This window comes from Scyliorhinus canicula, chromosome 10 (assembly GCF_902713615.1).
Source record: "Scyliorhinus canicula chromosome 10, sScyCan1.1, whole genome shotgun sequence".
NCBI lineage: Eukaryota > Metazoa > Chordata > Chondrichthyes > Carcharhiniformes > Scyliorhinidae > Scyliorhinus > Scyliorhinus canicula.
The window spans coordinates 188,861,705-188,872,844 of record NC_052155.1 but is presented as its reverse complement, the minus strand read 5'-3'; the positions used below and the strand labels follow the sequence as shown (position 1 = coordinate 188,872,844).

At 49.4% G+C, this 11,140-nt stretch overlaps 1 protein-coding gene across 1 annotated transcript; it reads right to left on the bottom strand.

Annotated features, from left to right (window-relative positions):
• Window positions 1-316: 316 nt before the first annotated feature.
• On the bottom strand, window positions 317-10,311 carry trhra (thyrotropin-releasing hormone receptor a). The gene is made up of 2 exons (XM_038808493.1): window positions 9,488-10,311; window positions 317-730 (listed from the first exon to the last, which is right to left on the bottom strand). Exons 1-2 carry the CDS (start codon window positions 10,268-10,270, stop codon window positions 317-319), a joined length of 1,197 nt encoding a protein of 398 aa, XP_038664421.1. The 5' UTR covers window positions 10,271-10,311.
• Between the last annotated feature and the right edge of the window lie 829 nt (window positions 10,312-11,140).

Sequence of the window (11,140 nt, the reverse complement as noted above, 5' to 3'; positions counted from 1 at the left end):
TGGATTGTGTCTGAAATGTTGATTATTCTACACACTCCAACCACAGGATCACTAACAGAGCCACATGAAGCTGATACAAGACACCACAGGCCACAGTCAGATTGATTATACCCTAAATAATGATACAAAATTGACAATGAGTACAGTGATTCACCAGCAACTGGTTTATTAATTTGATTAGCCAGTTGTTTTGGGGGGAAATTGTGCAGCACTATTTGTGGTCACGTCTGCATTGATCTCCAGTCTTTCTTGATCACAATATTATTCATCCATAAGGAATAAATTATATATTTTGTTTCCACCCCTTTGCCGGATGTCAGACTTGACTGACCCCTGCCTGTGCCGACTTACTCGTGCCAGTAAGGGGGACCTCCTTGGGGGGTAGGAACTGCTCCATGATGTCTTCGAGCTGAGTGTTGAAGTGATCAGGGCTTCCATTGAAAGGCTCCTTCAGGCTGTAATTCAGAGGCACGCCATTGCCGCCTGCTTTCTCCAATTGTTTCTCCTCGCACTTGTACAGCTTCCAAAAGGCTGTCCTGAATTTCTGGGACATCAGATTATAAATGATGGGGTTGATGGCGCTGTTCAGATAGATGCAGATGCGGCAGAATAGCAGGATCCAGGGGTTGGTGAAGGGCTGACTCAGGAAGGAGTTGATGACCACAAGGGTCCTGTAAGGCATCCACAGAAGAGCAAAGAGAATGACAACAACAACCAGCATCTTGGTCACCTAAACAGTCACCGGAAGAAACATTCTTTAAGCATTGATACCGACCTCAACAGCACAAACTTGAATCAGTTTCCCTTTGAATTCAGCTATTTATCATTGCCCCAAATCCCTCACGAATGCATTACTCAACTGCAAGGATATCATTGTGAGACTTACTCACATTTCTATACACCAGAATAACTGTCACCAAGGCATTTCAGTGTTTACACATTTTACTGTCATATTGCCACCTTTACATTCACTTCCTCACTCTGGAGAATTGATAAAGTCTCAGCTGACATTCCAAGTGCAATACGGAGAGGGTGCTGCACTGTCAGAGGCACCTCTGGATGGGACCCTCTCTGCTCTCTCAGGTGCTGAATGTTGAAGTAGTGCAGGGGGAGGCCTTGCTGGTGACCTGGCCAATATTTAACCCTCAACCCACATCCCAGAAACAGGTCATCTAGGCATCATCAGTCAGTTATATCAGAGCCACTGAGTGGTTCCTGAAGGCAGTTCATCTCCATCTTGACAGGACAAGAAGAGAGAGAGTGAGGGATGTTTTGTTCTGCTCTTGACGTAGCATAAGCGGCTTCCTTGATGTGCACTCTGACAAAGGAAGGTTCAGACCTGGAGATAACTTCAACACGTTTATTAAACTATTAACAATTCTCCTACTTGGATTCGCCTCTACTGTTAATCCTTTTATAACTACTCAGACTGACAAACCAGTCTGCTACAATCCACGTGGTGGGTGTGATGTTCAATCAACCCTGTGTCTGTACTCACTGAGTGTCTCCACTGAAAAGAGGAAGATCATGTGTGCTGTGTGCTTTATATATGGGTTGGTGTAATGCCCCCCTGTGGTAGTGTCACCTCTGTGTGTATCGTGAAAGCCCAATGATCGTGTCCTATCTAACTGACCTATTTGTTGAGTGTCTGTGTGTCATGTCTCTGGTGCTCCCTCTAGTGTCTAGCTAGTCTACGTGTATTTACATTAACCCCTTGTGTATCTACAGTGATGCATATCAACACAAGGGAGAGAGAGTTAGTGTGACAGAGAGAGAGAGAGTGACAGAGAGAGTGATAGAGAGAGAGAGAGGGAGTTAGTGTGACAGAGAGACAGACAGAGAGAGAGAGTAACAGAGGGAGAGAGAGAGAGGGAGTTAGTGTGACAGAGAGAGAGAGAGTGACAGAGAGAGAGAGTGATAGAGAGAGAGAGAGGGAGTTAGTGTGACAGAGAGACAGACAGAGAGAGAGAGTAACAGAGAGAGAGAGAGAGGGAGTTAGTGACAGAGAGACAGACAGAGAGAGAGAGAGAGTAACAGAGAGAGAGAGAGAGGGAGTTAGTGTGACAGAGAGAGAGAACTATCCACTATCATATAATCTAATATGCCACGGGGATGGGAACCTGTTCAAGGAGTCAGAGAAAGAGGGAGCAAGGACAAAACAAAAGGTATAAAAGTGAATAAGAGAAGTGATAGGTGGAGAAACCAAGGGCAAAATTCAAACAGGGCAAAAGAGAAAAATATTGGGAGCAAGACAAACATTGTGAGAAAAGACAAATTTAAAGGGCGAGATTCTCCGCTACCCGGTGGGGTGGGCAGTCCCGGCACCGAGGATTGGCGTGAACCACTCCAGTGTCAGGCCGCCCAGCATCCTCCGCACCTTCAGGGGCTAGGCTGGCGCCAGCGGGTTGGCACCGTGCCAACTGGTGCCGAAGGGCCTCCGCCGGCCGGCACGAGTTGGCGCATATTGGCATGCGCAGGGGGTTCATCTCCGCACCGGCCATGGTGGAGGTTCACAGCAGCCGGTGTGGACGGAAATAGCGCCCCCACGGCATAGGCCCGCCCACGGATCAGTGGGCCCCGATCGTGGGCCAGGCCACCGTGGGGGCAAACCCCGGGGCCAGATCCTCCCGCGCCCCCCCGAGGACCCCGGAGGCCGCCCGCAGAGTCAGGTCCCGCCGGTAAGTACCAGGTCTAATTTACGCCGGTGGGACCGGCCTAAAACGGGCGGCTGCTCAGCCTATCGGGGGCCGGAGAATCACCGGGGGGAGGGGCGCTATTAGCGGCCGCCGAACAGTGCGGCACGATTCCCGCCCCCGGCACCGGACAATTTGGCAGCCGATCCCCGCCGATTCTCTGGCCCGGCGCGGGGTCGGAGAATCCCACCCACAGGCTCCCTGCCTTAATGCACAGAGCATTTGCAATAAAGTGGATGAACTAATTGTGCAGATAGATATAAATTGGTATGATATAATTGGGATAGAACATAGAACAGTACAGCACAGAACAGGCCCTCGATGTTGTGCCGAGCAATGATCACCCTACTCAAACCCACGTATTCACCCTATACCCGTAACCCAAGAACACCCCCCCTTAACCTTACTTTTTAGGACACTACGGGCAATTTAGCATGGCCAATCCACCTAACCCGCACATCTTTGGACTGTGGGAGGAAACCGGAGCACCCGGAAGAAACCCACGCACACACGGGGAGGACGTGCAGACTCCGCACAGACAGTGACCCAGCCGGGAATCGAACCTGGGACCCTGGAGCTGTGAAGCATTTATGCTAACCACCATGCTACCGTGCTGCCCCTATGATGGAGACATGGCTGCAGGGTGACCAGGGATGGGAACTGAATGTCCCAGGGTTCTCAGTATTTAGGAAGGACAGGCATAAAAGAAAAGGTGGTGACGTGGCACTGCTGGTTAAAGAGGAAATTAGCACAATAGTGAGAAATTATATTAGCTCTGACAATGTGGAATTTGTATGGGTAGAGTTGAGAAATGCCAAGGGGCAAAAAATATTAGTTGGTGTCATATATAGACCCCCAAACTGCAGGGGTGAGGGTGGGAATGGCATTAAACAAGAAATTAGAAATGCATGTAACAAGGGAATATCGGTGATCATGGGTGATTTTAATCTTCACATAGACTGGGCAAATCAAATTAGCCACAATGCCGTAGAGGAGGAATTCCTGGAGTGTATATGGGATGATTTTCTGTGGAGGAAATATGTGGAGGAACAAGGTTTTGCTGCAGTTTTATAAAACCCTGATTAGACCACACTTGGAATATTGTGTCCAGTTTTGGTCACCTCATTATAGGAAGGATGTGGATGCTTTGGAGAGGGTGCAGAGGAGATTTCCCAGGATGCTGCCTGGACTGGAGGGCATGTCTTATGAAGAAAGGTTGAGGGAGCAAGGGCTTTTCTCACTGGAGAGAAGGCAGAGAGGTGACTTGATAGACATGTACAAGGTGATGAGAGGCATGGATAGAGTGGATAGCCAGAGACTTTTCCCCAGGGTGGAAATGGCTGTCACGAGGGGACATCATTTTAAGGTGATTGGAGGAAGGTATAGGGGAAATGTCAGAGGTAGGTTCTTTACACAGAGTGTGGTGGGTGTGTGGAATGCACTGCCAGCGGAGATGGTGGAGTCAGAGTCATTAGGGACATTTAAACGACTCTTGGACAGGCACATGGACAGCAGTAATTTGAAGGGGTGTAAGTTAGGTTGAGCATAGATTAAGATAAATGGTTGGCACAATGTCGTAGGCTGAAGGACCTTTACTGTGCTGTACTGTTCTATGTTCTATGAACCAACTAGAGAGCAGGCCATCTTAGACTGGGTACTGTGTAATGAGAAGGGAATCATTGCCAATCTGGCTGTGCACGACCCCTTGGGGATGAGCGACCATAACATGATAGAATTTTTTTTATCAAGATGGAGAGTGAAGTAGTTGATTCAGAGAATAGGGTGCTGAATCTTAATAAAGGGAACTATGAAGTTATGAGACGTGAGTTGGCCTTGATAGATTGGGTAGTGTTACTTAAAGAGATGACAGTGGATAGACAATGGCAAACATTCAAGGAACGCATGGGGGAACTACAGCAACTGTTCATTCCTGTCTGGCACAAAAGCAAAATGGGTAAGAGGGTCAATCCATGGCTTACAAAGGAAATTAGAAATAGTATCCGATCCAAAGGAAGAAGCAGACAGATTGGGCAAGAAAATTAATAGGTCTGTGGATTGGGAGCAGTTTAGAATTCAGCAAAGAAGGTCAAAGGGATTGATTAAGAAGGGGAAAGTACAGTACGAAAGGAGGACTCACACTAAGAGTTCCTATAGATTTGTGAAGAGAAAGAGATTGGTAAAGAGAAATGTAGGACAGAATCAGGGGAATGCATAATAAGGGACAAAGAAATGGCTGAGCAATTAAATACATACTTTGGTTCTGTCTTCACAAAAGAGAACACAAATCAGATACCAGAAATGTTGGAGAATGAAAGGTTTAGTGAGAGGGAAGAACTGAGGGAGATCAACATTAGTACAGAAATGGTTCTGGGAAAATTGATGGGACTGAAGGCGGATAAATCCCCAGGGCCTGAGAATCTGCATCCCAGAGTGCTTAAGGAGGTGGCTCTGGAAATAGTGGATGCATTGGTGGTCATCTTCCGGGATTCTATAGAGTCTGGAACTGTCCCTGCAGATTGGAGGGTAGCTCACGTCACTCCAATATTCAAAAAGGGAGGTGGAGAGAAAGCAGGGAATTATAGACCAGTAAGCCTAACATCGATAGTGGGGAAAATTCTTGAATCCATTATCAAAGACAATATCGCGGAACATTTAGAAAGCAGTGGCAGGATCAGTCAGAGTCAGCATGGATTTATGAAGGGAAAATCACGCTTGATAAATTTGTTGGAATTCTTTGAAGATGTAACCAGTACAGTCGACAGGGGGGAGCCAGTCGATGTGGTATATTTGGACTTTCAGAAGGTGTTTGACAAAGTCCCGCATAAGAGATTATTGTGCAAAATTAAAGCACATGGGTTTGGGGGAAATGTATTGAGGTGGATAGAAAACTGGTTGGCAGAGAGGAAACAAAGAGTAGGGATTAATGGGTCCTTTTCAAATTGGCAGGCAGGAACCAGTGGGGTACCACAGGGATCGGTGTTGGGACCCCAGCTATTCACAATATATATTAATGATTTGGATGAGGGAACAGAATGTAACATCTCAAAGTTTGCAGATGATACCAAATTAGGTGGGAGGGTGACGAGGATGCAGGGATCCTACAGCAAGATCTGGACAGGTTGGGCCAGTGGGCAAACCAATGGCAGATGCAGTATAATTTGGATAAGTGTGAGATTATTCACTTTGGAAGCAAAAACAGGAAGGCAGATTACTACCTGAATGGTTGTAAATTGGGAGGGGAGTGTGCAGCGGGACCTGGGTGTCCTTGTGCACCATTTGCTGAAGCTAAGCATGCAGGGGCAGCAGGCGGTAAAAAAGGCTAATGGGATGTTGGCCTTCATTGTGAGAGGTTTGAGTATAGAAGCAGGGATGTGTTGCTGCAATTATACTGGGCCTTGGTGAGGCCACACCTGGAGTATTGTGGGCAGTTTTGGTCTCCTTCTCTGAGGAAGGATGCTCTTGCTGTGGAGGGAGTGCAGCGAAGGTTTACCAGACTGATTCCAGGGATGGCGGGACTGTCATATGAGGAGAGCACAGTAAGAAGTCTTACAACACCAGGTTAAAGACGAACAGGTTTGTTTCAAACACGAGCTTTCGGAGCCCTGCTCCTTCCTCAGGTGAATTACTGTGCTCACCTCAGTCCAACGCCGGCATCTCCATACGAGGAGAGATTGACTAGGTTAAGATTGTTCTCGCTGGAGTTCAGAAGAATGAGGGGGGATCTCAAATTCTAACATGACTAGACAGGTTAGATGCAGGGAAGATGTTGCCAATGATGGGTATGTCCAGAACCAGGGGTCACAGTCTGAGGATTCAGGGTAAACCATTTCAGACAGAGATGAGGAGACATTTCTTCACCTAAAGAGTGGTGAGCCTGTGGAATACATTACCACAGGAAGTAGTTGATGCTAAACCATTGAATATATTCAAGAGGCAGCTGGATATAGCACTTGGGGAGAATGGGATCAAAGGCTATGGGGAGAAAGCAGGATTAGGCTATTGAGTTGGATGATCAGCCATGATCGTGATGAATGGCGGAGCGGGCTTGATGGGCCAAAAGGCCTCTTCCTGCTCCTACCTGCTATGTATCTACGAGAGAAAGAGTGAGAGAGGGAGTAACAGACAGAGAGAGAGAGTGAGAGGAGTCAGTGTGAGGGATGTGATATTTTAACTATAATTCTAAACTCATTTTCATAAGATACGAGCTTGGTTCCATGTCTGACCGAGTTGAATGGTAGAGCTGGTAACTGGAGTGAGATTGTTGAGGGCAGATATATTCAGGTAGTTAAGAGTTTAATCAACTTAACTCATCTTTCCTTTAACTTCACACTCAGGTACTGAGCAACATAAATGCAGGATGCTGCAGATTCCTGAAATCTGAAATACAAACTGAAAAATGCTGGAAACTGATGGCATCTGTGAAGATAATTGCACGAGTTACTGGGCACTATTTTCTGGAGCTAGAAGATTTCTGCGGTTGGGTCCATTTATTGGGCTCTGGTCCCATTGACACGTGACTTGGGGTTTGATTTTCGAGGAAGTAACCACACAAGGTGCCATCTCTGAGATCACCCATTCTGAAGTGCTGACCTGAGGAGGTTGCAGGGTGATTCCGGACAGCTTGAGGTACGCCGTTGAGGGAATGCAGCAGGAGCTGGGGGAAGGAAAAGTGGAGTCACTGCATCAGCCCCAGTGGAATGGGAAGAAGAAGACACAGCGGAATGGGAGGAATCAGACCCAGCGGAATGGGAGGAATCAGACCCAGCGGAATGGGAGGAGTCAGACCCAGCGGAATGGGAGGAATCAGACCCAGCGGAATGGGAGGAGTCAGACCCAGTGGAATGGGAGGAATCAGACCCAGTGGAATGGGAGGAATCAGACCCAGCGGAATGGGAGGAGTCAGACCCAGCGGAATGGAAGGAATCAGACCCAGCGGAATGGGAGGAATCAGCCCCAGCGGAATGGGAAGGAGCAGACCCAGCGGAATGGGAGGAGTCAGACCCAGCGGAATGGGAGGCATCAATCCCAGCGGAATGGGAGGCATCAGACCCAGCGGAATGGGAGGAATCAGACCCAATGGAATGGGAGGAATCAGACCCAGTGGAATGGGAGGAATCAGACCCAGCGAATGGGAGGAATCAGACCCAGCGGAATGGGAGGAATCAGACCCAGCGGAATGGGAGGAGTCAGACCCAGCGGAATGGGAGGAATCAGACCCAGCGGAATGGGAGGAGTCAGACCCAGCGGAATGGGAGGAATCAGACCCAGCGGAATGGGAGGAATCAGACCCAGCGGAATGGGAGGAATCAACCCCAGCGGAATGGGAGGAATCAGACCCAGCGGAATGGGAGGAATCAGCCCCAGCGGAATGGGGAGGATTGAGACCCAGTGGAATGGGAGGAATCAGACCCAGCGGAATGGGAGGAGTCAGACCCAGCGGAATGGGAGGAATCAGACCCAGCGGAATGGGAGGAGTCAGACCCAGCGGAATGGGAGGAATCAGCCCCAGCGGAATGGGAGGAATCAGACCCAGCGGAATGGGAGGAATCAGACCCAGCGGGATGGGAGGAATCAGACCCAGCGGAATGGGAGGAATCAGACCCAGCGGAATGGGAGGTGTCAGACCCAGCGGAATGGGAGGAATCAGACCCAGCGGAATGGGAGGAGTCTGACCCAGCGGAATGGGAGGAATCAGACCCAGCGGAATGGGAGGAGTCAGACCCAGCGGAATGGGAGGAGTCAGCCCCAGCGGAATGGGAGGAATCAGACCCAGCGGAATGGGAGGAGTCAGACCCAGCGGAATGGGAAGGAGGAGACCCAGCGGAATGGGAGGCATCAGCCCCAGCGGAATGGGAGGAGTCAGACCCAGAGGAATGGGAAGAATCAGACCCAGCGGAATGGGAGGAGTCAGACCCAACGGAATCGGAGGAATCAGACCCAGCGGAATGTGAAGGAGCTGCCCCAGCGGAATGGGAGGAATCAGACCCAGCGGAATGGGAGGAATCAGCCTCCAGGAACTTCTCAGGCTCTGGAAGCCTCCGACAATGTCAACGTTGCCCCTTTTTGCCATTCAAGGTCAGACACTTTGGATCTGGCGTGCTGCTGTGACCTCCTGCTATGCAGACCCCCCCTTCCCCCCTCCCCCACTCAGAGACACTGAGGGTGGTAACAGAGTGTGGGGCCCATACGACACCATAATAATTGCAATCTCAGTGGGAGATTGCAGTTACTTTCTGAATTATCCACCTCACCCGCCTCCCTACTGCTCCCGAGCTTCTACCTGAGCTGGCATCCCCCCTACAGCCTTGAGTTATAGGTCACTGAGCTGGTAAACCGCACGGTGAGAGCAATGCTCAGGCACAAATGGCTCAATGGTTTCCATAAAACTGTGTCAGACAGAAGTGGGCTGAAAATGTTCAAAGTGAGCTGGTCCCTGGGAAAGGTGACCGGAACATTCCAGCAAACAGGCTGATGCATCTTTCTCTAAATACAGCTTCTGTCCCTCCCTACCTCCCTCCCTCCCACCTCAAACCCTCCTCCAACTGCCTGGGAAAATTCAGCCCGATGTTTGAGATTGATGGCCTGTGGTGTGGGTGTTTGCAGCACTTTCTGTTCTCGTTGCTGAAGGGCAGGTCTGTGGGTGAGCGATGAATTGAAAGACACAGTGGTCACTCTGGGGTCTTTGTGGACCAGGGAGTTGGGAATCTTGCTGAGCAGGTGACATTAGCAAAGCACCAAGGAGTGGGGATGGGGAGGTCCGTGCACAATGGCAGGCGATATCTGGATGTACTTGCCTGTTTTCTGGAAGTAGCTGTTGTGTTGGACGTGAGACAGTCGCCTGCTTGTTGCTGGGGAAGCGATCTGTGCCTTGTTCGCTTGTTGCTGTCTGTCAGATCGGTGGGCATGGGATCCAGGAACAATATCTGGTTGACCATCCAGTACAGGACAGTGGCCAGTACGAGAGGTACAATGTAGAACAGAAAGAAATCGAGAAAATAAATGGGCAGGTAAAACTTTGTGGAGACCCTGTAGTCACAGGTCACCACGGCCATGTCTTGGTAGAGGGTCTGCTTGATGTCTAACAGGAAGAACCACATCACACAATAGAGGCAGGTGAAAGCCCAGACCAGCACGATGATCTTTTTTGCTCTGGATGTAGTGGAGATAAACTGGGCTTTCATTGGGTGGCAGATGGCAATGTATCGCTCGATGGTGAAGGCAGTTATAGAACAGGAGGACACATTGATCCCCACATATTGGAGATAGGTGATGCTCAGGCAGCCCACATAACCGTAAATCCATGATCTGTAGATGGTGTTGGTGATGTTGGGCAGACCTGCAGCTATCAACACCACCAGGTCAGTGACGGCCAGGCTCACTAGGTAACAGTTAGTGGGGGTCCGCATGTGCTTTGTGCTGAGGACCACCAGGACCACCATGGCGTTGCCCAAGATACCCACTCCACATATCATCAGGATGAGGGACATGCTTGCCACCTGATAGCCATTACTAGGCTCCGTCCTCTTCCCAAACTCCTCGTTCAGCTGCTCCTCGTTGTAGTACGACAGGTTCTCCATGGCAGTTTGAAATAGTTCCACTTGGTTTCACGATGTTATTAAGATTGTGTTGTTACCCAGCAGCATCAGTGAAATGTCCACATCTCTCCTGAACTGTGGTCAACAGAAGAAAGATATCTGTTAATGATCTCACTGAGCCAATGAAAGGCTTAAAAATTTAACATAGCTAAAAATTATTTTAGAAAATCACACCGCTATATCCCATGTGCACACCACTATTCCCAACATGCCCACCACTATTCCCAACATGCCCACCACTATTCCCAACATGCCCACCACTATTTGCTACATGCACACCGCTATTCCCAACATGCCCACCACTATTTGCTACATGCACACCGCTATTCCCATGCACTCACTGCTATTCCCCCCACACATATTGCTATTCCCCACATGCACACCACTATTCCCCGCACGCACACCGCTATTCCCCTTGCAACACCGCTATTCCCCTCACGCACACTGCTATTCTCCATGAGCATATCATTCTTCCCTACACACACACCGCTATTCCCTATGTACACACCAATTTTCCCCATGTGCACACCGCTCTTCCCTATATGCACACTGCTATTCCCCACGCACACACTGCTATTCCCCATGTGCACACCATAATTCCCCATGCGCACACTGCTCTTCCCTACACGCATACCGCTATTCCCCACATGCACACCGCTATTCCCCACATGCTCACCGCTATTCCCCACATGCACACCGCTATGCCCCATGCACACACTGCTCTTCCCTACATGCACACCACTATTCCCCACACGCATACCGCTGTAGTAGCACCGGAATAATAGTAACCTGACTAGCAGGCACCTACAGGAATAATAGTAACCAGACTAGCAGGCACCTACAGGAATAATG

Excerpts from the sequence above, each read along its gene's own strand:
- trhra (XM_038808493.1), bottom strand. The coding sequence starts at position 10,270 with ATGGAGAACCTGTCGTACTACAACGAGGAGCAGCTGAACGAGGAGTTT. Across the intron at positions 731-9,487 it reads CAGCTACTTCCAGAAAACAG|GTGACCAAGATGCTGGTTGT; the intron begins GCAAGTACATCC and ends GTGACTGTTTAG.